Source organism: Ambystoma mexicanum, chromosome 3p (assembly GCF_040938575.1).
Source record: "Ambystoma mexicanum isolate Mex_15411 chromosome 3p, UKY_AmexF1_1, whole genome shotgun sequence".
Taxonomy (NCBI): Eukaryota; Metazoa; Chordata; class Amphibia; order Caudata; family Ambystomatidae; genus Ambystoma; species Ambystoma mexicanum.
Window position 1 is genome coordinate 111,038,032 of NC_090925.1, and position 27,203 is coordinate 111,065,234.

The following is a 27,203-nucleotide window of genomic DNA, read 5'->3' on the forward strand; positions in this document are numbered from 1 at the left end:
GTCGAATGTGTGAATTCAGTATTTCATGGAGGGTGAAGCCCAGTTGACGTAGGTCTTTGATGACTTCTTTAGGGATTTTACGGATTGCATAGTTTCTTATGTGGAGGTAGGCTTAAGCTTTTTGCTCCCTGTGGTAGGGTTCAATAAGGTAAAAGTCTTCAATGGTAAGGTGTCGGAGGGAGCTAACTTTATTCATGGTGTTTAGGACTGTTCTACTTAGATTCAGTACAATGTATCCTTCTTTACTTGAGATTTGCTCAAGTTTAAAGATTGATGTGTTTTTCAGTTTTTCATCTAGCCTTTTACTGCCCTTTTTTCTATTCTTGTTTAGAGTAGGTGTGTTGGGTGGATGCGGCAGTGAGGAATGGTCTTTGATGTACTGAGGGCTTTTAGCTTGAGCTCTCCTTTGAATTGGTGTGATTGCTTCGTTGTTGGCTTTTTTTCCGGCGTTGCCCCTCTTGCTAAGGTCGTAGGAGATCTACAAACGGTTGCGGGTCTGGGTTCAGCGTTGTGGTTTTGGCGAGGATCTTTTTGCTTTAGGGTTTTTGGTGGGACTGGGAAGTGGTGGCCTTTAGCTGTGGGACTAGTTGCATCCTTTGAGGTGGACGGTTGAGATTCTGCAGGGTCCCAATGTTGTGATAAGTTCATCAAATCATTGTTAAACTCTTCTGCGGTACGAGGCGATAGTCCTTGCTTAGGGTGGCTTTTTGTGGGGCTGCTTGATCTCTTTGGCCTCGGGTCATAGTGCAGGATTGGTGGGGGGTGTGGCACAGCTAAGTTTGAGCAGGACTTAAGGCGGTTTGTCGCCTAGTTGAGTGTCTTCATTGGTTTCAGCCCGTGCGTTCCTCTGTTGTTGGGTTTTATTCGTCAGGTCTATACATTGTGGCTCAATTGGAGGGGGCTTCTTTTCCGCTATTGAGGGGTTTGAGATGGGTGGCCTCACATTAGCTTTAATGAAGATGGGAGCCAAGTCACGGTTTGAAGGAACTTCCGTGGTTTGTGAGGTCTTTGTCAGCACTGGCGATCCTTGTGGCAAGTCCTTTTTTTTGTTGAGCTTTTCTTCTAGCGTTCAGATTTTGGATTCGAGAAGGGTATGATGTTCAGTTGATTTGAGGTCTAGGGCTGTCAGGAATCCCTCTACGAATATCAATTTAGAGGTCATAGTGGAGATCATTGAAGTGTTGTCTTTTAATGATTCGTTTATTGACTCGTAGAGTTTTCCGAAAGGGGCTAGTGCGATCGTTACTGCAGACATCAATGAGAGTAGGTCCGGTTTTTTAGTGGGAGGGTCCTTTTGAGTGGACGATGGAATTTCGCTCAGTCGCCTAGTTTTTGCTGGCGTTTGTGCGGAGGCTGTCCCCCTGTGCAGAGGATGTCTGTCTGGAAATGTTTTTTCTGCTAAGTAGACTGACTCTCCCTGGCGGCCTGTTGGCGTCTCCCCTATCTTTAAGGCCTGAAAATCATCAGGTGTTCTTGATGGTAAGTGTGGGATGGTCCATGCCATGCATCAATCTTTTTTAGCATAGTCTTTAGGAACTGTGATTTGTGGTGTTGATGGTACGGCGATCTCTGGTGAGAGAGTTTCACCCGGGCTCGAGCGTGGCTGTGGTCTTGCTTTCGCCATTGTTGGTTTGCCAGTCGGTGCAGACTTTAGGAGTGCTGGCTTCATTGCCAATGACACGGGTGATATAGCAAGTTTACCTCCCATGTCCTGTGTTTCTGGTGCCTTGGGTGGAACTTGGGTTTTCATAGGTGAAGTAAGGTGGTGTTGATGTCGTGGGGTTCGGGTTTGATCTGTTTTACGAGATTTAAATGCGGGCGGGGTCTCCTGTATCGCCTCTAGGATCTCTGCATCTGATAATTCTGGGTCGCAGTCAAGCTTCCTCTTGTGCTGCTTGATGAAATATTCTTTTAGTGACGAGGAGATCAGTGGTGTGGAGAGGCTACTAGACCCTCCTGCAGGTTTGATGTGGTTCTTGCATTGTTTTTTCGCTTGGGGTCTGTTTGCGAGTTCAGTGTGGTAGAAAACGGACTGAAGCATGTCTGAAGACGGTCCGTAGCAAGTAGGGGAGCGATTCAAGAGCAGTCTGTCCTCTCAGACTCTCACCTGACACACTGCTCTCACACCGCGCATGCACGGTGTAGATGAAGGATGAGCGGCAAATTCAGTGTGGTAGAAAGCAGACTGAAGCAAGTCTGAAGACGGTCCGTAGCAAGTCTGAGAGCGATTCAAGAGCAGTCTGTCCTCCATCCCTATCTTAAACCCAACGTAACTTGTCTTCAGAACCTGGTATTGTTAGGAGTATTTTTTAATTGTCTGAACTCTCTATCCAATCCCTCCTATCTTCCTCCTGTGCTAGTATTGTTAAACTATCCCTGCGCTGATCTTTTCTCATCTGAAGAAGGTGGGACCACTGCATGCAGTCACCCTGATCAAGTGGCTGTGTCCTTGTGTGGTACTCGTTTATTCATAGTCATCCTCTGTGTAAGAAATCCTTTTTGTCATTTTAAAAGTGCATTCCGGTTTCCCATTCTTGCGCCTATCTCGAAAAAACTACCTCCACTAAAACGTCCATAACTTCTGCACTCCAAATCCATACGGTTCTCCCGTTATCGCGCAGTGAAAAGTTTGCTGCAAATTTTCATTTAGGGAAAGCTTAGTCCGACCTTAATTTTAAGATTTCAAATTGTTTCTTGGGTTTAAATCATTGCTAGTGTTTGTGTGCAACTATCCAAAGTGGCTCCCATAGGAATTATAACAAGTTCAGCAATTTAAACCATATTTAGTGTTTTTACCCAATCCATTCTAGAATAACTTTCAAAACCATTCTGACAGCTTGCCAGTCAATTCCGTTTCTCTCTTGTGTTTGCTGGGGGAAAGTGGGATTGATATTCTGTTTGAATTCTGGCATTCCTGAATACCTGCTCTCTCTCCTCCTATCTCTTTACATTGCCTATTGGGGGGTTGAGGGGTGTGCTGGGGGAACTACTAACCATAGTGCTATTTGATCTGAACACACACACAACAGTGTCATTTCTGTGCTGAATTGTTTTGCTCACTATTACTCCTTGCGTATTAAAGAGATTATTCAGTGTTACATCACCCCGTTGGTGATTATTGTCTACCCATTAAAACATAGTGTGATTAAATTGTAAATACATAAATAAATATTTTAACTTTGCAAACCAGCCTGATTCCTGGTTCAGTGTGACCGGGGGGGGAGGGGGATTGTTCCAGGAGAGGGTCGTGATATAAGTGGTACATTGTTCACAATAAAAGAATTTTTAGACAAAAATAAATAAGGATTTCAGTTCTGTATTACATGCTCAGCGTTGACTTAGGTGTGTGCCGGATTGAAATCACTTACAGTATAAGCCTGCATTCTGAGTAGCCTGAGTGCTGCTGGCCCGCGCCCACTTCCCTGCTCCTCCTTCCTTTCGCTGCCCCCCCTCACAATTTAGCACCCGTGTAGTTTCTACAAGGGTGCTAAGAGTGGTTAATTTTAAAAAAGGAAAATTTACCTTGCGGTGCGTTGATCTCTGAAGTCTGTTTCCTTGTTGATGATGTCACGCTCATTAATATAGAAAACGAACTTGGAAAACTACGGTGCAGCACAGCATCGCACCGCAAGATAGGTTTCTTTTTTATTTTAAATTAAACACCCTTACCACTCACGTAGGAAAGTACACGAGTGGTAATGGCGATATAACCCTCTGCGACGGGCCGACTGCCTCCGGTAACAGCCCACCACCCACATTAAGAGACCCTCGCTTAGCTCAGGCCCTTACCTTGGGTGGTGGCCCGTTACCAGGTTGGTCCGCCTGCCTGCTTGGGTCATATTGCCTCAGTGTTCCACGGAGGATCCAGAGGGTGTCTGTGGAAGCAATTATGCGTGGTCTGTCCCTGATATGGATAAACATGAGCGAGTTTCTGCTTTCTCTGAACTCACACTGCTGGTGTGAGATGCAGTGAGAGCATCTCTCTGAGTCAAAGACTAGAAACCTCCATTCTTTTTAGACCTGAATCTGTCCTCCTCTTCTACGTCTGCATGGCTGCCAACTGGAAATATGTCATCAGTTGCACTCCCAGCAACAGCAGTATGCATGTCAAACTACAGATCCCAGTAAGCAACGTGTTGCTGGCTAAAATCACAGAATTGGGTACAAGGCACCATGATTCAATGGAGAGAAAACTGCACTGTACCTCAGGTCAACACAAGGCCTAAATCCACGGTTTGCTTTTTTTATGGTTTGAACGTTCTACAGCTATGACTTGCGAGTATGGCTGAATAATTAATGAATGATTGTTGAGATGCATAAGTTCAGACACAGCAACACGCTTTTAGGGTACACAGTCAAATATCCCAAGGTAAGAATGAAGAAGTAAGACTAATCTTTTTCTGAAAGTTAACTACAGAAAATTAGGAACAAATTAGATATAATGAACATGGCATTTTTGTTTAAATAAATGATTCTGTTGGCCACAGAGAACGGATAAAGTACCAATTATTCTCTAGATTTTTGTATACAAATGTTTTCCTTTATTACGCTACAGATTTTGTGCACGTGGCTAAATTAGACAAAATGTGCTTGATAAGAGTTTGCAACAACTGGTGTTCACATAGTGCATGTTTGTAATACTTGCAGTCTCTCTTTTCTTTCTTTCAGGCAGTCCGATGATGTCGAGCACTGCATCACCGATGTCTTAGACTCGCCCACCCAGGACCCGCACACCCCGCTTTTGGCCAGTGTTCACAAGGTAACTGCTCCCCCTGCAACAGGGGTGGCCTAGCACTGAGGAGCAGGCCTGCTAATGACCTCCTTCCTTCCACAGCTGTTTATTATGCTGTTGTTTGAGATATAAGCTGCCCGTCTGCTGGTAAACCGTCACTGAGAGGTTTATTATTTGCGAAAGAAGAGTATCGTGCATGAAGGGAGAACAGAGTGGAAACACACAGAAGAGGCTGATTGCAAACACTGCACTAACTAGTTTGAAGACACCCAGCGACCCTACTTGGATTAAGTGTTTAATGTAAACAAAGACAACTTTGGAACACTGCAGTAGTGATATCATCTGCTCTGTTGGGGCAGACCCACAGGCAGTAAACATGGCCATGTTGTACCCCGAGTTCAGTATAGGCAGACACACAGAGAGACTTTGCTATGTGAACCTGAATTACCTCATCAGTATAGGTCCATATTGCCAAAGGTGTGGTAATTAATTTACACTGCATGGAAGGGGTCAATAATTCTAAGGCTCTACCTTGGGATATTCCAATGCCTATTTAAGCAATAAGGGAACATTCCAAGGGATTTACTTTGAAAGGCAGACACTGGGTGAAGCACAGTCTGAGTGAAATGACAGAGCTGGAGACTAAGGGGAGGGCATTGCGTTGTTTCATCCCCAGGTGTTTTTTCGATGTAATATATTTCGAATAAATTACACCGAAAAAACTCATCTAAATATTTTGGGTGGTGGGGCAAGGGGTAATAAGGGGTGGGAAGGGGGCTGGGTTTATAATTTAGGGAATGGGGGTAGGGGATACCCCCAAATATATACCTTTTTAATTTCTATGAGTTTTTTCCAAATAATTTCTTCGAAAATATGATTTTGAAAAATCTCATGTCGATGTAGGGTCATAGAACCAAGGGGAGTTTTTGAGGTTGCCATAAGCAGAGACATGGAACCTAGCAGTCCATGGTGGACGTCAATTTCGATTTTTGTATGTGAAATCACATATCAGGGACATCGCAGGCAGTAGTGGGACAAACTCCCTATGCCGCCCTAGCACTGTTTGTCTAATGTAGGTGAAACACTTATTACTATGACCCTGCACGTTATACTCTTGTTACACATCTTCACATTAGTGCTGAATTACAGTGGTGGTTTGTGTTTATGTGGGGCTCTGGACCTCTAACCAAAAGTTGGAATGGTCTTCACTGCTGAAACTCTTGTTTTTTTCTCTTTTTTACAGCCCGTTGACCTCTTTGAGATGATCGAGAAGATGCAGGTGGGTCCTACGCAGCGCACCCACAGCTCTTTGTGGGTAAAAATCCAGTACGGTGCATATTGGCGCTGTGGTGTAGTATGAACCGTAAGCTGGTCTGTTAATGCGGGTGTCCCATGAGCCCATAGGTAGTCCAGTGGGCCTCTGTGTCCTTGTTTTAATTGTAGTATTGAGTACTGCTGCCTTTGTGGTTCAGTGGTAGTGCGGTGTGCTGCTGGTTCAGTGTCTTAATGGTAGTGCCAAACATTGATGGCCCATCGACTGAGCATTGTGCTGCTGGCCCAATGGTGCTAGCGTAGTTCTCTGTGCCATTGACTCTGTGATGTCATGGTAATGCTGTGCACCGCTAATCCAGTGGTAGTGCACGTTGATATCCTGCCTGTCACTTAGCTAGCAGAGTGTGTTCTTTGGAGCATCACTCAATGGCAGTGGTGCATGTGGCTGGCATATAGACAGCAGTGCCTTTCAACAACAACTCAGTAACAGTGGCTTCCTGAATGATGAAAGTACCCTATATCTTAAACTCCACAGTCTCTTAAAGGGTGACCATCTCCAGCAACCGAGTGGGCCGCTACATGGTCAGCGGTCTGATGGTGGCTCTTTGCACCAGTGATTATGTCCGATGATTTGGCCAGTGCCTGCAGTGGTTACAATGTCGCAGAAGAATCCTTTCAAATGGAGACCCTCTGATATCCCGTCACTATCTCCTGGGTCCTAGGCCAGGCCTTGCAGTGGTCCCGGAAGTACACCTTAAATGGTTGACTTGGGTCAGTCCAATTGAGGTATTTATCAATGCCTTTGGGATCCCAGGACAGTGGTCAGTAGCCCTTGAGGGTCCACTGATCTGCTTATACCGAGGCCATCATTTAAGGTGGCCTTCATTGCTGTCCAATTCTCTACTTAGGACATACAGCAAGTGACCCGGAAGTGTCTCTTTACATCGCAGTGCCCCCATGTCCAAGACGAGTCCCTCATGTGAGAACGAGTGACCATGCACTGCCGTGGTGGCAGAAACCCATCTCCAGCTCACGAGCTGCAAGCATACAAAGTTCCCCAAGATGCTGAGTGCCTTGGCAAGAGGTTCTTGTTCTGTTCGCTGACTTCAAATACAAGTTGTCACTTGTGCTTTCTTTTTGACAGGGGAGTCGTCTTGATGAGCAGAGATGTTCCCTCCCTTCTCCTCTCAAGGTCAGTGACCTTTATAGGATAACACATCATTAGTGTGTGTGTGTCTGTGTGTGTGTCTGTGAGTGCAATCTAGAGAAGCAACACAGCAAGACGAGGTTGCTGTTCTGATTCCTTCACTCCTCATCTTTGCTGTCTACACCGTTGCCACATTTTCCCCATCTCTCACACCATACCTTTCATCATTTTTCATCCACTTCCTGCTTTTATACTTATGGCAGCAATCCTTGGAACCCTCACTAATATGTTTTCATCCTTTCATCATAGTGTCTTTGTGTAAGAACCCATAATTAATTTTATACCGGCTAAAAAATGGCCTCACTGAATTCTATCTCATATTTACTCTCGGCCATAGATAGACTTGAAGAAGACACCGTGTGAAGGGTTCTCAAAGTACATATTCAACTTGCATGTGCTTTGAGCAAACGCAAATTAAATCCAAAAGTCCAAAATGCATAAGGCTGCACTTACAAAGAACAGATGTGCTTTCATAATTTCCTGTCCCAGTGCACAAAATAGTGCACAAAACTCAACATTAGCACGTGGGCGGTGCCAGAGGTAGCTGTTAGATACCCCTCACGTCCCGCATGTGCGGTGACATGAGGTGCACTATTAATAAAGGGGCTGCCCTGCCGGAAGGCAGGCAGTTCCGGGCACGAGCGAAAGCAAGCGTGTTGTGTCCTTTGTCTGCTCCCCAGCTGGGCCAACGATGCAGGCCCTGATCATCTCTCCCTGCGCCGGCTGCACCGGCAGGGAGGAATACAACACTGGCGACGAGATGAGGGAGCTGAACACACGCACAGCTGATTACAGGCTGTAAGTCAGCCCACATGTCCACGACACAGGCACATTTTCGGAGACACGGTGGGGGTACCATCCCCCACCAAAATATATAAATATATAAATGAATACATTTTAGTTTTTCCCAAAAATGCACGCATCTACAAAAAGAACCCAGCAACACAGTGGATGCCACTGGGGACATTATTTTTTATCTCTTCTTGCTTCATTGCCAAGCAGCACAGAGGGAGCCACTGCACCACCCAGGGAAATACCTAGAAGCTGGTAAATCATCTGTGCCACACCAACTGACCGGCAGACAAAGGTGAGGAGGAATCCATCGCTGCCCGCATAGATACAGGGCTGAATACAGCACGAGAACAGCTGGACTTTCCACACCCATACCCATTACACCGGCAAGGATAGCCGCATCACTGACGCCGCCGGCGCCTTCTCCTCGACCTCATACTGCGTTGGGGCCTTTCGACTCCTAGACCGATCCATCATCAGTGGGGCCCTGCTGGATGCTGTTGATCCAAAAGTTTGAGATAGCAATGGACTGCAAGGACATTACAACGCCCAGGAAGATGAGGTCACACCTTCTGCTCAACGTGGGTGACGACGTCCTATGCATTTTTACCACGCTGGTCATTGACGATGGTGCAGACATATACCAACTGGCCAAAGACGCCTTTACAGCACATTTCATGCCACAGTTGAATCGGACTGCGAAACCTTCAATTTCTGCACCACAGTACAGATGGAGGATGAAACACTGGACGCTTACAAACTAGCACTCTTGTGTGAATTCAACAACATCGAAAAGGAAATAAAGTGCCAGATCATCAACAGTATGCACTCTGAGAAACTGCGCGGAATGGTGTTGGGTGAAAAGGGCATCACCCTAACCAGGATCCTTGAATATGGACGCCAAAGAGAGCTGTCCCACGCGAGGGTGGCACACATGGGCACCACGCTAAAGAAGCTCCAACTGGCTCCAATGACAACAGAGATAGCACAGATCGCCAACCACCAAGCACCAAGGGAAGAGTACAATGAGGCGAACAATTCACCACGGTGGCAACCGAGAATCCCGGGGCCTACTGAGTGCGGATGGTGCGGTGGAGCATGCCATGGAAGGAGAAACTGCCCAGCATAGGGAACCACGTGTGGGGCATGTGGCCGGAAGGACCCACGTGTCTGCAGATCCTCAGGGCAGCCTCAACGTCCACAACCGCAACAACTCATCGACCGATGAATCCGGAGATGACAATGGCGACACAGTGACGGGTGTGGGGACTGGGAGAAGGAGCAAGGGCTATCTGATCTCAGTACTTAATAACAGAAGCACAGAGCCGAGGAAAAGACAGAGAAGACACCAATGCCTTGTGTCCATACAGGGTCAAGAAACACTCATGACGATAGACACCAGAGCATCATTAAATGTCATGCCATCGACAATGTTCCGGACACTGTGTCCTCGACCTGACCTCAAGTCAACTGAAACACTCCTGTTCGCCTACGGAAGCAAGACGCCACTACCAGTGGAAGGACACTTCAGAACGGTACTAAGCAGAGGCGAGACATTCATCAAATCAATGGAATGCCTGCTTAGTGGGGATGCAGCGGAAGAACTAGGACTGATCCGGGTTATCTGCGACATCACAGACTCAATGGACGTCTCCGACCTCCTAGAGAAGCACCCGGGCATCCTCAACGCATCAGATGTTTGAAAGGAAAACTCATAAAGCTTCACATCGACCAGGCGGTACAGCCCTGGCCAGTACGCCACAGTAGAACCCCATTTCATATGATAGACCTGGTAACAAAGAAGTTACACAAACTCGAAAAGGCTGGCATTATTGAACAAGTCACAGGATCAACGTGGGTTTCACCTATGGTGGTGACAAAGAAACTGAAGCAACCGGGGAAAGTAAGGATTTGCCTTGACATGCACTTACCAAATGTAGCATTCAGAAGGGATCGACACATCATCCCCACGCTAGATGAGATAATTACGGTCCTCACAGGGTCAAAAGTTTTCTCAAAAATCGACTTCAACGCTGGATACCATTAGCTGAAACTGCACCATTACTCAAGGTGCAGCACAACCTTCTCCACCCACCTGGGTCTGTGGTGGTACAAGAGATTGAGTTTCGGCATCTCCTCAGTGGCAGAGGTGTTCCAGCAGGCCATCCAGGGAATCCCAGGGTTGCTGAATGTCTGTGATGACATCCTTATCCACGCAGCGACAGGCAGGAACACATGCGTCGCCTCGAGATGGTGATCAGCAGGCTGGAGACGGCAGGCCTAACCATCCACCGGGACAAATGCGAGTTCCTGAAAGAAGAGATAATATTCTTCAGGTAAGTTTTCAACAGTGAGGGGGTGTCAGCCGACCCACAAAAGCTGGAAGACATAAAGGAGGCCTCCCCTCTGACAACACCCACAGAGTTACGCAGTTTCTTGGGGATGGCAACCTATTGCGGTAGGTTCATCCCCTACCTGGCAACAATGTCCGGGCCTCTCATGGAGCTCACCAGATCGGACACCAAATGGAACTGGAGCTCTGAATGCCAGGAGGCATTTGAGCGAATCAAGGCGTCTCTGTCATCGGAAACAACAATGCCATATTACGACCAAACGTTGGTGACTGAGCTATATTTTGATGCTAGCCCAGTTGGCCTTGGGGCCATCCCGGTTCAACTATCACAGACAGGCGAAACAAAGCCCATTGCATATGCCTCCGGAGCCCTCACGCCCACCGAACAGCGATACTCGCACATCGAAAAGGAGGCCATAGCGGTGCACTTGGGCTGCTGCCATTTCCACATCTACCCCTATGGACGGAAATTCAGGGCTACACAGATCACAAGCCACTCATCCCGAATTTCACAGGGTCATCAGCACACCCTGTGGCCAGAATTGGGAAGTGGCTGCTCCACCTTCCACAGTATGAGTTTGAGTTGGCGTACCAAGCGGGCACGGACAATCCAGCGGATTTCCTATCCAGGCACCCGAGGGCTGCAACCTTGGGGGAAGTGAGTGAAGCAGAGGAAACGGAGGAGCACATATGCCAAATCATACACACAATGAAGCCCAAGGCGTTCGGCATCAAAGACATTGTGGAGGCCACGCACAATGACCCTTGCTACAACATAGTGAAGAACACTATCATATTGGGTGATTGGAAATCATTCCTCCGCCACATACATAACCGCACGCCAGCGGCCAGAGACTTCCTTACTGGCATATTCCCAGTACGACAGGAATTGTCCTTCACCAGCGAAGGGCTGATCCTGAGGGGAACCTCCATAGTTAACCCCAGCAGCCTGAAGGACAGAATTGTGGCGCTGGCACACAAAGGCCACCAGGGAATGGTCAGGACAAAGGCTAGAATACGACACTGGGTGTGATTTCCTGACATTGACATCAAGGTAGAGCAAGTCATTACATCCTGCCACCCTTGCCAAATCAAGGGGGCACCTCCAAACCCTGAGCCTATACAGTCGGCAGAGCGTGGATCATCAAGGTGGGACGCCATCAGCGTCGACTTCTGCACAGTGCAGGAAGGAACATACCTGCTGGTGGCCATTGACAACCACTCACGATACCCAGAAGTGGAGATCATATCCTCGACAGCAGCAGAGACCGTAATACCTGCGCTCGAGAAGATGTTCGAACACATGGCCTGCCAAGATGCATCAGGAGCGACAATGGACTAGCATTCCAGGGGACGGAGCTCAGGAAATACCTGGACGATTTTCACATCAAAAATCACCACATCACGCCCCAGTGGCCACAGGCGAATAGCGACGTGTAGAGATTCGTGCGGATAATCAACAAAGTGTTACGCATATCCAGGGTTTAAAAAAGCCCCTGGAGAGTTGATCTATACAGATTCCTACGGAACTACTAGGTGAAGCCCCAGAGCTCCACGAAAATACCCCCGGTGGACCGCATGTACGGGACGTTAGTAAACTCAACCATACCACACCAGCCGAGCACTGGAGTAGACCCTTTCGACAGCGACCGCACCCAATGAAGGAGAGTTGCAGCAAACGAATACAAAGTCGGCGATCATGTATTGGTGCTGCGATACCCTACAAAGTCCAAGCTGGAAACACGGTATGACTGCGCACCCTGGATAGTGAACCGAACAGACAGAATGATGGTGACAGCGGCAGGAGGGCATCAGACGATCACCAGGAATGCTTCTTGGTTCAAGATGGTCCCCCAGCAAATGTGGACTGATGGAGACAGACAGTCCCAGGTGGAGGCAGAGCTGCCACCAGACGCTTCGAATCGACGGGGCGAGGGAGAAGCAACACCAAGTGGACAGCCCGAGGAGCAATCAGAAGGATCTGAGGGGGCGTATCTAGAAGATGAAGGTGAACCAGAGGGGGGACCTAGTCCTGAGACAGCTTTCCGGCACAGGCCCATCAGGTATGACCTAAGGGCAGCCCCGATGGCTCCAGGCAGGCTAAGAGACTATGAGTGGTGAAATGACAAGGTGGAGAGCGTGGAACTGTGACAGACTAGATTTGCACAGGAAAGTTTGATGTTATTTGGTGTGGTTATGTGTTTGTGTTTCGTTGTGTTTGGTTGGAAAAAAGGAGCAATGTTGGATACGCCTTACGTCCCGATTGCGCGGCAACGTGAGGCGCACTATTAATAAAGGGCTCACCCTGCCGGAAGGCAGGCAGTTCCGGGCACAAGCGAAAGCTCCTTTGTCTGCTCCCCAGCTGGAAATTAACAAGGGGGGTGTCCTGTTAGTCCCTCTGCCAGACATTAGTCCTGGTTACGAGAGACTTACCCAGAGTCTTTAGCTCACTATCTTTCACAGAGGAAAAATATCCTAAACATATCGGTCTTTGTCTTGCCCCGGGGCAGTCCAGCACCGAAATGCTAGGCAATTCTCCCCTGAACACAAGTACCAACAGCAACCCCAGACACGTGTTTCGGTCTGGTTGGACCTCATCAGTAGGGTGGTGTTGTGCCTCTCTAAGAATAGTGAGCAACGTGCATTAAGCGCAAACACCACAGGGGCTCAACGTAATGGCAACCTTGCTTTTGCGGTCGCCCAGGTAACACACCTTGCAGGGGTTACCTGTTCCCTCCCATCCCTTTCATGATGATAGCAGGCGAGAGGGGTGTTGCGTATGGTGTGGGTGTGACACGCTGCAACGTGACAAAAGCACGATGAAGGAACCGGAAAGGGAAGTGCGGAAACAGCGCGACGCACAGAGAGGCGTGAGAGAAGAGGAATCCTATGAAAAGCTCTGTTTGGATGTACATTTTTGGGAGTTCACGTAACTAAAAAAGTACACATATCACAAGCTTCCTGCTGGAGTCATTTAGTTAAAGGCGTACAATTGCAGCAATCAGACATGGCAACTTTCTTGACCCATGGGAGATTTCACCAAAGAAATTGAGAGATTTTAATTTTCCCATAGGATTACATTGGGGTTATAATTATTTTAGGAGGGAGACAGTAAAAAAGTAGTGCTATTTTTGATTGAAAAATCAGGAGTCTCCCTTCTAAATCTGGAGGGTTGGCATGTATGCATAATGGTTGCGAGGATGGGATCTATTAAAGGCTAAAAAAGAGGAAGCAAGGACTACAAAACAAAAGGCAAAAGGAGCAAGAGAAATAAAAGGACAACATCTAGCAACAAGAAGATTGCGACGATTATAGCAGCGCCTCCAAAATTCCTACTGAGCACAGGTAGGCCAAATGTACAGTGGCAGCAATGGCTTCGTAGCTTTAAATTATACATGGAGGCATCAGGTCTCCAAGAGACCAGAGAAAAAAGGAAAGTGGCAGTGCTTGTAAATGCGCTTGGAATGGAAGGACAACGAATATTCCAAACATTGCCTGTGGAATAAGAAGGGGACGGCCCACACATAGAAGTCTGTATGAAGAAGAATTGAGGAGACTAACACAAAGATTTGAAAGCAGAGGCAATGTATTGAGACAGAGACTGCACCACTATGAGAGAAAACAAGGCCACAATTAACCAATAGACCACTATCTCACTGCCCTGAGAGAGCTAGCAAAGGACTACCACTTCAGGACCACCCTAGAAGTAGTATTGAGAGACTCCCTGGTAGTTGGATGCAGAAATAAAATGTGCAAGGCAAGCATCCCACATTAGACAAAGTACTAACAATAGCACACAGTGTGGATAGAGCACACTACCGATAAAAAGAATGAAAACAAAGCGATGAAACAGAAACTTTACTATTAAACGAAGTAAAATGGAGAACAGCAAGCAATGAAACAAGGAGCAGTCAAGAAAGAAGGGAAAATGAAGGTAAAAGAGATTTTGAGGACCAAAGAGAGTGTTTCAGATGTGGAATGCGTAGCCACACAGAAAATGACATGGATTGTCCAGCAAGAGGCATAGCGGGGCTAGCCCCTAATAAGGCCCCTTGAGTCGTTACCTTAAATAACATACAAACAGTCGTTTATATTGGAATAATAACAGGTCACTTTATTAAGAGTCAACTTACAGGCGATCCCAGCAATGCACGGCCCCTAGTGAACCAGGCCCTAAGCATAACCGACGTATGGCCCTGTGCTATTCCCGCGCTTTACAACAGCTGAATCCATCACTTCAGTTATAAATTGCTTCCAGGTGAACATGTCACTTCCGGTCGAGTCCTTTGGGTTAAGAACCTGCCTCTGGTAATCTTATCTGATAACTCCCATACCACTCTCTGGACTGAAACCCAGGCCAATGCAGTTGTTGAGGTCTCCAACTGTCCTTAAGGGTGAAGTGCCTGTATCGCCCACCCTGGCTTCTGCAGCCAGTATGCAACGCCTGCAGCTTCCATCCGCAGCATAATTCCTCCTCAACTAGGATTACCTAGTAACACTGCCACAATTTGGGGGTGCCCCTCTGACCCCCAATGCCCCAACACCTCAGCTGTGCAGATAGATACTCATCACTCTATATTTATGCACAGACTCCTTGTAGGAGTTCCTCAAAAAACACCTTTGAATAGTCCTGCAGAGCCCTAGCTAAAATCCTGCCTAAAGTCTCCTCCCAGGTGGCCAGGAGAGGGCGGATGCTTCCTGATGCTAACCCTGGGGGTGGTGTACTGTGGGAGGATCACCTGGGTGGAGACATGGCCCAGGGTAGCAAGGAGATTCCGTAGGATAAGACACAGTATTTTTCCTCTGAAGGGGAGATTCATACTACTATGCCAAAAGAGGTTATGGCTTAATGTCATTTTAATGTCTCCCAACCTCATACACTTTAAGGCTGTGACCCCTAAGGTTGTAACATCAAAGCACACTATACTAAGAGAAAGACCCTTTTTGGTATTTAAAACTAATTGCCCTCCTCAATCCCAAGGTTGCAATACAAAGGATTGCGGAAAGGTTTTCTTCTCTAAACCATCTTCCTCTGTAAAGGTTAAAACCCACAGCCCCTCTTTTAAAAATGTTAAGGGAATTAAATCTATTATTATAAAGAATCAAGAAGTTGAAAAACCTAACTTTGTTGCAAAGAACTAGATATCACAGAATCCTAAAGGAACTGAGACAAGGAAGAGGGCTGACGAGGCATATACAAGTAGTGGTTAGGGAATTAAGCCTAGTAGCCATTGCAGAGTCAGACATTTAAAGCTATTGGCTCACACCTGAAGTCTATTAACAAACCTGTGAGGGATTAACGGACTCAGCAGGAAAGCAGGAGAAGAAGCTGGAGCAGGAGTTGGAAGTCTGGCAGTAGTAGCAGAAGGGAAGCACGAGGTTGGCAAGCCACGAGGAAGTGGGAGCACAGAAGGGACGCTGGAACGTGGTGATAGCAGATTTCACCTGCAATTACAGAGAGGGTCCTGTGTTTCCAAAACCTGTATTGTAGAGGCTGCGCAGAGGAAGACAAGCTCAAAGTGAAGTTCTCCCCATATGAGCCGAGTTGCTGTGATTGCAGAGCCGTTACCGTGCAGGAGCCCAAGGTCAAAAGCAGAAGGCAAGCCGAAGGGGCTCAGGAATAAAAGGAACTCTCGATTAAGGTGGGCGGATCGGAGGCACCCTTGCTGGAGAACGGTGTTGGTCCCAAGTGAACCAGAAGTAGTAGCAGTGGTCGAGGAATACCGCGAAGCAGAGTAACCTGCAACCGCGGTGTCCCTGTAGCCGGTGAGTGAAGCACGGCGGTCAGATTCACTCAACAAGCCTTATCAGTAACTGTAGCCAGCTCCGAAGTAACTTGCATAACGTTTAAAGCGAGTAAAATCTGTTCGATATCTTTAAACTGTCTGTTAACAATTTAATTGTAGTACTCACACTTTTTTCCCCAAAAGTTGTAATGTGCATGTGAGAAGTGAAGAGCCATTATATCCATTGTTGGACTCTTTTCGGATTAAGGAGTATCTAACACTGACATTGTATACGAGTTGCAAGTATTACCAAGTAAAACCTGCATCAAAGGAAGGTCACATGTGACCAATTGTGTTTCTAGAAGGAAGTCTGAAGTTGTCCCCTTTAACGCTATACCGAAGTACAATTCTATTCATCACTTTAAGGTTACAAATCTACCTTAAAGAGTGTTTGTGTGTCTCTAATTCTGTTTTCACTTTGAAGACTGATTGTATTCAGAATTGACATTATTTGTCCAAGGAGTTAAGAGTACACAATTCTGAAGAGAAGAACAAGCAGTACCCAAGCCAAAAGGTGCACCCTTTCCATAGTGAAACCAATCTTGTTAAGAGCTATCTACTGTCTCTGTAAAAGTTTTCAATAGTCTAGTAGCCCAGTGTGGCAGTGTTACCGGAAGCTGAAAGAGTAGCACTTCAGCATCTGGGTAATTACTGGAGCAGAAAAGGTATGATTAAAGCGGGGTGCTTGTAAAGAATATTCAGAAGTTAACCTGTAATGCTATAGACTGCTGAAGCTGAGAGGAAGAAAGTCTTGTGGGCAGAAGCAGGTTATTCATGTGGTAGTTAGACGGAAGAGGCAAAGAGGCTGCCCCCTTTTTGAAAGTCATTGAAGGGAAGAGTGCCTTGCCTACCTGAAGAGGTTGCAGTGTCCTGATAATTCAGAAGTACAAAGTAGTTGTAGAAACACATAAACTGTGATGGTATACAAAGATGTCAGCGGATGTCACATTGGAGTGGTTTGAAGTAGTGGTACACTGTGGGACAAGGTTGAATATTCTCAAAGTAACACTAGTTGATGGGTGGTTGTTAAAAGGCAAGCAGTGCTGGAGAGTATGCTCCCTCTCCTGTGCCACCACAGTGATGCTGTGTATTGCGCCACTCACGCAGCAATGAACGGAGGCACTAATAACTGACCTCAACTCCAACTTTATTTCAACTGCCTTCCTTCCCCAGGCCTCCAGTTACTCCCCTCTACTTTCCGTATACCACCCCCACTTTAGCCCTTCCTTCCACACAGCCCTGTGGATCAACCTGAGCATGACAACCTTCCCCTTTTTAAATACATAGTCGATTGTTATCCCATTTCTTCATTGAGTCGCCTGAGTTTAGTCTTTGCTCTGACGGGGCAGCCTTCCTTAGCCGGCTTGCGACTACAGTGAGGGGATGCACCTAGTGCTTCCATGCCTTCGTCATCTGAGGCTTCCCCATCCCCCAAGTATGATATGGTATGGCATTTATAATGCGCCTGTACACAAGTGTTTGTAGGCACGCCTGTACACAAGTATGAGTCATCTGAGTTTTCCCGGACCCTTGTGTCATCGGGGTCGCCCACAGAGCTCCCCAGGATGTCACATAACCACGTTATTATTTGAAGTGCAACACATTTCGTGTTATCTCTCGTCCTTCAACATCTGCTGTTATGACCATGGTGCCTTTTACTCTTGTGACTATGAGGGGACAAGGTGCAAAAATTGGGACTCTTCCTTCCTCCGTTGAATCTGGCGTACTATTACTTTGTCACCCTCCTCAAAGCAGTGTTCCCGAGCACCTCTGCGCTCATCCTATGCTATCCTCATTTTGTACTTCTCTTCTGCATCTGTGGATCTCTGTGGGCAAAGCTACGAGCTGATGAAAGTTAAAAAGTGAAAGGGCCCATTTGAAAACGAACATACGAAATAAGAGAGCAAGTGTGAAAGAGCACAGAAAGGTGGGGAATAAATCAGACCACCACAAAGTCAGCTTGATGAATGAATACAGTGTAGCAAGGCCAGAGACTGGCATAGGATGTGTGACACATTGTGGCGAAGCCATGAGGCTAACCAGGAGGTTATAACGTCCTTTCATCGCAGTATGTTTTTTCGCTGGGTTTTTTACCGCAAATGTTTTGATGAAAAAAACTCATCTAATTTTTAGGGGGGTTGGAATAATATATATTTGGGGTGTGGGTGTTCAGGATCATATAAAAAATAAAAGTGGATGGCGGGCTTGGGGGGGGTACCCCACCCAAAATAAAAAATTCAATGAGATTTTTCGTTGAAAAATCCGCTGTAAAAACCCTGAGAAAAAACATCCTGCGATGAATTGACATAGAACCACCAGGAGAAGCCACAAACCTGCACATAAAGCCAAAAGACTGATAAGGAGAAGCTAAGTGAATGTGAAGGGGCAAATACAGAACGACATGTGTGGGCTGAAGAGCCTAGGGTTCCCGGTTGCGCGACCTGTGATGGGTGGACCATGTGGTATGACAACTGCGCCTAGACCAGTGAGCCCTTAATTGTGAAAGTCAAAGACATTGTGAAACAAGCCAAGAAGGAGCACTTTAAGTGAACTGTTAATGCAATCCAGAAGGAGTGTCAAGATGAGCCTGTGTTTTGTTGTACATTGAATGATTGAAACGAAGTATAAATTGATAAGTTGGAGTCTTGGGAAAGGGAAACCTGAGGCTGAATGAACTGCAATGCCGTCTTGAGGACGGAGCCCTCAAGAACTTTTTCTTTGGAACTGTGTTGCCTTGAACATTGGAAAGGGAACCCTGAGGATTGTGTGGAACTGTGATGCCTTAAACTTGGGGAAGGGAACCCCAATGATTTGTGGAACTCTGTGAACTTGAGAAAGGTAATTTCGAGACATTTGTGGCACTTTCTGGAACTTGGGGAAGGGGTGCTGAAAGGAAGCTAAGAGCTGGAAGAAGCTTGGAACTTTGTTTGATCACCATTTTCTTATTGTTGACATCCCTACACATTTTTTAGCTTTAGTTGTGAGGGTGAGAGCAAGGATAGGTTTTGGACACAGACATTTAAGTTGAACTCTCTGACTCAGACTTTCCTTAGTTTTATTCAGGTAGTAAAATCCCACCTTAGCATAGGGCAAGTTAGGCCTTCAACCATCCTGACATTTGATTTAATGAACCAGTTTATGTCGAACTTTGAATCTGTTGTCTGTGTCTTGCTTCATGATGCCTTCACACCTGACAGTGCTATCACATCACTCCACAGATGGATCACTAAAACATCCAAAGCCATGCCCATTCTCAGATGTTTTTACCAGCGTGCAGTAGGGAGGCTCATTGCATCCTTGAGACCCTGAGCCAAACCTTTCTTGTTCACTTTAAACTAATATTGACACCCTCGAACTGCAGGGGACTCAAATGGCCAACCTTTGCATCTGCTGGAAGTAATCAAAAAGAATTATAATCCCTATTCGGCATTACAGCAAACATGGCATGCATTATTTACACTGTAAGCAAAGAAAAAAGAAACCTACTAATACACTCTTTTGTAAAGAAAAGAAACATCACTAATACATTTCCCAGAAGGAAGCAATTCCACAATTACGGCTACTGGCATCCACTGCCCTCCCGCAAGGTATGTTATGTTAATTTTTCTTAAGGCTGCTTGCATCACATTCCTCCTGCAAAAGGGACGGGGGTGCAGCGGGACACCTTACCCATGCAGTAGTATGCAGCCATCTGTGCTCATCTGGATGTCCGTTTAGTGTTGCACCACCCTTGCAGTGGTGTTTCAATCTTCCACCCTTATTCCTTCTAGTACTACCTTCCTTAATTGTCCCCTTCTCCTTAACTGTGACCCATTGCTGCTCCTGCTACTGGCTATTAGCCCACCATTCCTCAACAACAGCAGGTCATCTCGATCCTCCGTGTATGCAGCCGATATTATCTGCATTCATGCAGTTCATCGATTCTTTGCTACTCTAGCCTTGTTACTCTCTGCCCTTTGAAAGACAAATTATGCTCTGTCCACCATTGTTCCTCAAAGCCGTTGCTGGGACTGCTGTTCCGGAAGCCTGCAGTGGTGATATCCCGCAGTAGGCACGGATAGTCCCTGACCCCTCACACTGCCAAAAGGCAATTGCAGAGTCCTTCTTGCCTATTTGTGTGCAACTAGTTTTACCTGCTGTGGGTCCCTTCTAGGACCATTGTCACTGAAGCAAGCAGCGTAAACCTATCCTACACATTCCGCCAATAATCCTGTTATTCCTTATAATTATTCTGGCATCCTTTTGCTGTGAAGTCACACACCAGGCACCCCTATCCAAGGCGGTCAACCCTTGTGTTTGCTTGCTGTTTGTAAGGTGCTAACCAGACTCTGCTAAACTGCATCTCCCGAAAATGTCATAGCCTGAAAGATCCTATTCCGGTCTTGTCTTCTGTCATTTCTAACCTTTCACATCCACTTTTCACCTGAGGTTTTTTGCTCTAGTACTCTTACTGGGGTGTGTGCCCCTCTGGATGCACCTCTATTTTAAAGGGATAGATCACTCAAAAATGTTATGGTTTAAAAAGATGGGCCATAAATATTTTTCAAAAACTTCCTATGTAAAATGAGTGTGTAATGAGCCTCAAAGTCTGTATTTTTTAGCACTAGGGGCCATCCATTTTGTAAAATGAGGCAGCCTCCTCTGTTCGTGTTAAGCATTGCTCCCGCAGCACTAATCAAGCTAAAGCCCCCTGCTGGGAGCCTTTGCTTATTGATGCCGGAGAGCAGAGAATGCTGGCAGGCTGCAGCTGGAGGAAATGCTTCTGTTGAGTGCTGCCTTTACATTATTATTCCACATATCCCTGCCTGCTGCAATTCTGTATTCATGAATTCGGGTTCTCTGATTTCATGAATATAGAATTGCAGCTGGCAGCGTAGTATTAATTATTTGCGGTAATCAATGTTTAATTTTCCCAGGCTCACCCAGAAACTTAAAAGGAAAGAACCAGTAATTATAAATACTACGCTGCTTCCCGGCCGGCAGCGTAGTATTCATAAAGCTGGTACTTTTGCTTTTAGTCTCCCGGGCTGACCCGGAAACTTAAAGCAATAGTACTGCCATTCATGAAGACTTTAAACTGACCCTTACACACTAAACTCAATATAACATGAAAGTAGGGGGGTCTGTTAGCCGTACACCTGCAACTTTCTTTCAAAGTTTCAAAACATACATTTCAAAAAGGTGAAGAAAAGAAAACCAATAATGTTCCACCAAGAAAGGGGTTCTCCCTTACCCTAGATTTCATCTGGCCTTTTAAAATGTCACTTATAACTTGTTCCATTCTCTCAAGGGGAATGGCTCTTCACTTCCTTTTCCTCTAATCGTATAGTGTTTTTAGACATAGTTTTTCACTTTCTGTATCCCAAATATTGTTCTCTCAAAGGGGGTATGATTCTTCCCTTCTAGACTTTTACTGTTCGAAATTTCACAATTGGAGAATTCTCCCCCTCGTTTCTTGCACCCCTGGTATACTCTCCTGCCAGGGCTTTTATTTCTTTCACACTTGGGTGCAGGTCCCAGACTCGTAGTATGCCTGGTTTACTCTCCTGACAGAGCTTTATCCATTCAACATTCACTAATACAATAGTCTTAATCTCAGCACATGTCCCAGCTCCCTTATTTGGGCTCACTCCTCTTGGTAACAGTATGCAACATTCGCTCTGAACCACCCCGGTGTCCCAGTCTCCTTCTCTGGGTTTACCGGTGTTTGTTTGCAGCTTCGGTGTCCCTTGCGTTTCACAGCTTCCTTTGCTGCTTGACTGAGGACTGGGAGCATGCCTTGCCGGCTCTGTGGTTCCTGCTTTACCTTCTCCTTCGTACAGCAGCTACTGCGGTCTGTAGCAACAGTGCGGCAAACCCCTCTCTGCACGACTTTCATGCACTCAGCTTTCACCAGCTTCCTTGCTCCAGTATTCAGCCTGCTCTCCTCCGGTGTCCCAACCAGCTTTAAGAGATGCAAGTCTCTCCTCCTTCTCAGGTGTGCCATTTTTAAATATCCCAGTACTTGTTAGTAACATCTAATGACTAGAATGCAGCGTTGGCTTACCGCTTCCAATGATCCTCTTTACTCCATCCCTCTTCCTCATCTCAGTATTATGGAAGAGGTGGAGTATAAGCAAGATTGAAGTTCAAAACAACATGGAGATTTATCCACACTACAATATGCCATATATACTTGGATGGGAAAGGCTAGTGGGTGTCATCAAGGAATACAGGTAGGGGTCTGGTTTGACACAGTGTGTTCACTATGCTTCCCCGAGGGTTGTTCTCCCCCATGTGATCCTCCCCCAGATAGCCACCCCCAGGGTCAGAATAAGGTAGCTTCTGCCTTTCCCAGGCCACCTGAGGGGGGACTTCCCCAGAGAAACAGTGACGACTATGCTAAATTCACCACATATCCTTCCCCTAATGTAGCTGGTTTCTTCTGTATCTATTGGAAAAGGGAAAAGGTAATGTATGTTATGTTTCCTTGGTCTCTTCCTTTCCTGTGTTCAACAGTAAAACAATAAGGCTGTAAATCTAGAAACCAGTGCATTACTCTGGCATTAGTATCCTTCCAGAGACTGATCCAGGTTAAGGGGGAATGATCATTGATCAACCGGAATCTCCTCCCTGTCAAGTAATACCATAAGTAAGTTACGGCCCATTTAGTTCAATTGTGGCGTAGTTCCTTTCCCTAGGAAGGGGTCTCCAAATGATGTACAGAATCGGGTGTTATACTGTCATGTTCCCAGGAAAGGTCCACCTCCAACCTGATTTGGGATGCATCCATTTGTAGGATGAAGTCTTTGCTAAAATTAGCTACTTTCAAGATTGGTTAATAACAGAGACTTTGCTTGAGAGTGGAAAAATAAGCTTGATCTTCTTGAGTCCCTTTTGACTTTTAGGGCTCAGCATTTTTAAGTTTGTTGGTAAGGCAAGCTGTTCTACAAGAATAGTTGGGTATGAATCTTTGACAATACCCTACTAATCCAAGGGATGCCCTAAAATCTCTTTTTGGTTTTGGTGTTGGTGTATCTAGTACCAATTCAGGAAAAAATTGAAAACTTTTCTTTTTAAGTAAAACCTAGAAACACCTAGAACCACTTTGAGTTAATTCAGTTCTCTTCCGTCTAGTCCCGTCACCATTATTGTTGTCTTTGTCTATTTGTTAGCGTTCTGATGCCCGCGGGCTTTAGCGCTATATAAACAAATAAATAAATAAAATAAAAATAAATAAATAAAATTTAACTTGTTCTGTTTGTGTTTGCACAAGCCCATTTCCTACAAATAATCTCAAGTATTTCACTGCTGACCGAGCGAGGTGACACTTTCTAGGGTTAGCAGTGAAACCCGCTTTTCTCAGGGCTTTTGTTACTTGGTGAAGATGATACATATGCTAATTTCAGGTTTTACTATGGATGACTGTCATCGATATAGTCCCCACAAAAGGCAGAAAGTGGACAGAGTACCTGGTTCATAAGCCTTTGGATTGTAGCAGGTGCCCCAACGGAGACCTTGAATTGGTACAATCCTACCGGAGTTGAACAAGCAGTTTTTTGTTTGTCCTCTGAGTTTACTGGTACCTGCCAATAGCCTTTCGTTAAGTCGATTGTGGAAAGGTAAACAGAAGAACCCAATCGATCGATTAAATCATCAATCCGCGGAATGTGATAATTACCGAATTGTGAAATGGTGCTCAAATTTGGAAGTCTATACAAAACCTCCAGGTATTATCAGGCTTTGTGACAAGCACTATTGTGGAGGAGCAGGGACTTTGTGAATGTTCGATTATTTCAGAAGCTAACATTTTCTCCAACTCCTGTATAACCACATCTCTCCGAGCCTCAGGGATTCTATAGGGTTTAAGATTAACCACTTTCCCAGGGGGGAGTGGGAATATAATGGAAGCCCCCTTTTACTCTCCCGGGCTCACTGCAAAAGACATCTGAAAATTCTTCTAGCAGGCAATGGCTTATTTAGGGATTCTGCTGCCCTAAGCCCAACAAAGTGTATGTGCCCCCCTCCACAACTTTACTCCACATCTGCCAGATTCTGTACCTTCACTAGACTCTGTCCGCCTTGGCCAAACTATCCCACTTCCCCACGGTCTTGTCCCATGTTGGCTCCTTAACAACATAAGGATGTATTTAAGGCTGAGGGGATGAGAAAGCTAGTGCTTCCATTATAATTCAAGCCTTTTTCTGTTCTGTTATGTTAGTTGAAAGTGTGTTTTCAGGTCTCTGCTGTCCAGGATTTGAAGACAGCAGTGTCTTCTACACTTGAGTACACTAGAGGTTAGGTGAGAGAACAATTTTTAAGAGAAAGCCATCAGAACATAAGCTGTCTGCCAACTGGACACAAGTGCGGGTGGCATTGAACGATAAATATTCATTTCAATGCTAATATCTGGTTTCTCCCAATTTGCCTGCTGTCACCTCATGTAAAGCACCTAAACTGGTCTGTAATAGGAATGTTTTGGGCAACAGAACTTCATATCTACATGCGGTCTTATGAAATGTAATAGTTTACATAAGTAATATATGCAGGTGGTTCAGGCACATCTTTTTAAAAAAAAGGTTAATTAAAAAGAACTAAATCTCCTTCTCACAGTTACAGCTATGGTGTTAGCAGGGGGCATAATGGACATAAGTCAAGTTGCCACCTTCTGCAGCCCATGCATCGCCAATCCCTGGGAGGCTATTAAAAGATGGCAATATCACAAGTGACACCTGACATAAACACCTCAGTGGGGTAAAGACAATTGGAGAAGGTGCTTGGAACCTTTGGCTGAGCATTCTCACAGTGGGGTAATGGACAAGGGCGACCCTGAACATTCAAGTGTGGGATGCTACAGGTTTCCTCGTAGCTACGCAGTGTGGGTAGCTTTTATAACAAAGTAAGTGGTAAATACTGTTTACATCTTTGTTGTTTGTGCTAGTGTTCTAGCACAACATTACCTTTTGTGGGTGAGGTTTAGGCTACGGGTCTTGCCAGCTCGCATTCCTGGTAATTTAACATTTTTGTTCACTTCTTTGAGTGGATTAGACTGTGCAATTCAAAGGAACATTTTGAAATTTGTGATTTATAGATCTAGATTTCCTGCTGCCGTTGAGGTACTGTTTTACAGTAAACGTCATACCTTGTATTTAAAATCTAATTCATGTAAAGGTTACTCATAAATGTAACTGTTAGGCATTGTATGGCAATCTTTGCAGTTGTTCTCCTTTTAGCACTGAGCCTGCAGCTGAATGTCACCAAAGACACAAAATAAACCCAGCAGGGATGCCTTTTGCCTGCTGGGCCGCTTCTGTAAAGAATGGCCGAATGGATATTTTGAGGGGACACCTCAGACGTTTTTTCTTTACAGCTGTGAAACGGTGTGTACCTTTGGTACACAGTTATTTTCTCTCACCCTTTTATGGCTTTGGGTATCATTTCACAGGTTTCTGCATGCACTTGCACCTTTAGATTTACTCTTTGCCATTTTAACTTCTTGGCAATCTATTTCATGCTTGCACTTTTTGGGCTGCCACACTCATCTGAAATGTGGGGTCAGTGAGGGAAATTAGTGCTTGCTTCCGAACATCATTTTACTGCCCTCTTTGTACTTGACTAAAACACAGGCATGCATTTAATATATATTGTAAATTCATGTTTCATTTTTAACCTTTCTTTTTCTGGTGGGAAAACCCTAATTTCTTTCAATGGTTTAAAAAAATGCATGTCATGTGTATAGATTGAACGCCAATGACAATTGGGAGTGGCACTAATAAAACCAATGAGATTATGGCTGTTTTGCAGTTTATAGGGCATTCTGGGAACATAAATACAAGAGTTTTATATCTGTCATATGTCAGTGAGAGTTGTATGACTGAATCACTAAATACCTAAGGCACGCTGGGTTTGGTACACATTTCCCTTTTTTTCTTTTGGACAAAAGTCACCCTAACAAACCTTTTGTAAATATTAAGCATATATACAATTTTGGCCAGCAGAGACTTTAGCTGTCATAGTGCAATAACTGCTAATAGCTTCAAACTTCTCAAGCATTGTTGTGGATTAGCGGAATATGACAAACAAAACAAACTTTAATTTAAAAAACCAACAAATACAATGAAATGAACTGCTATAAAAATGTTTCTCCAGTGGCAATCTGCCACCGTAGGCCTGGGTCTAGTTGGCCTTATTGTAAATATGTCACTGCTAGCAGGTAATGAAGATCCTGTTTTTGGTTTTGGGAAAGATCTGAGGGAATCAGGTTATTCTCACTTGGATCTTCTGTTAAAAGACTGCCCATTACTACTGACTTATATTGAACCGGGTCTTCTCTCCTCTCTTTCAAAAGATGAATATTATATATTTCAGTCTGGTTGAGAAACCCGGTAATGGCAGGGACTGGTTTGTTCCAATATATCATATGGCCCATCCCACTTGGATAGCATTTTATTCTCAGAGGTGGGTAACAAAACAAGAACCTTTTGGCCAATTGAAAATGATCTACGGGTAGCTTTCTTATCATGGATTGAATTCTGGTGTTCTTGGATTGTCGTGAGATGGGAATCAGCTATGACTGTGGTCATATATTCTTTCTGATGCTGGGCAATCTGACACAGTGGAAATAAAGCTTCTTCCCTTTCCTCCCAGGTCTCCCTCAACATGTCTAGAACATCTTGCGGTTCCCGACCATATAGGAGTTCAAAGGGTGTAACCCTAGAGAGCATTGGGGGGTCTTCCGGATGGCAAAGAGGGCCCAGGGTATCATTATTTCCCAATTCCTCTAATCTGCTTCTACCAATTTCCTAAGGACACTTTTTAAGATCTTATTAAAACGCTCAAACAAGCCATCAGTCTGAGGATGCTATACTGAGGTTCTGAGTGTTTTAATTTGAAGAATCTGTTTTGTTTCAGCCATTAGCTTACTCATAAAGGTGGTTCATTGATCCGTAAAGATTTCCTTAGGGAATCCAATTCGAGAAAATAAAGATATCAGATGTTTTAATATTTGTTGTGATGTGTTATTTCTTAAGGGGAAACTCAATGTTTCCAGTGCTCTGGTCCTCTCTAAGCTGGTCTACTGTA

General features: G+C 45.4%; 1 protein-coding gene across 1 annotated transcript in view; it reads left to right on the forward strand.

The window, feature by feature from the left end:
• LOC138580135 (rap1 GTPase-activating protein 1-like) overlaps positions 1 to 27,203 on the forward strand; it is a 713,312-nt gene that overhangs the window by 380,617 nt on the left and 305,492 nt on the right. The window contains exons 3-5 of the mRNA XM_069650446.1: positions 4,669 to 4,759; positions 5,976 to 6,011; positions 7,149 to 7,196. Coding sequence (XP_069506547.1) covers positions 4,669 to 4,759; positions 5,976 to 6,011; positions 7,149 to 7,196 — 175 coding nt within the window. The remainder of the gene's footprint in view (positions 1 to 4,668; positions 4,760 to 5,975; positions 6,012 to 7,148; positions 7,197 to 27,203) is intronic.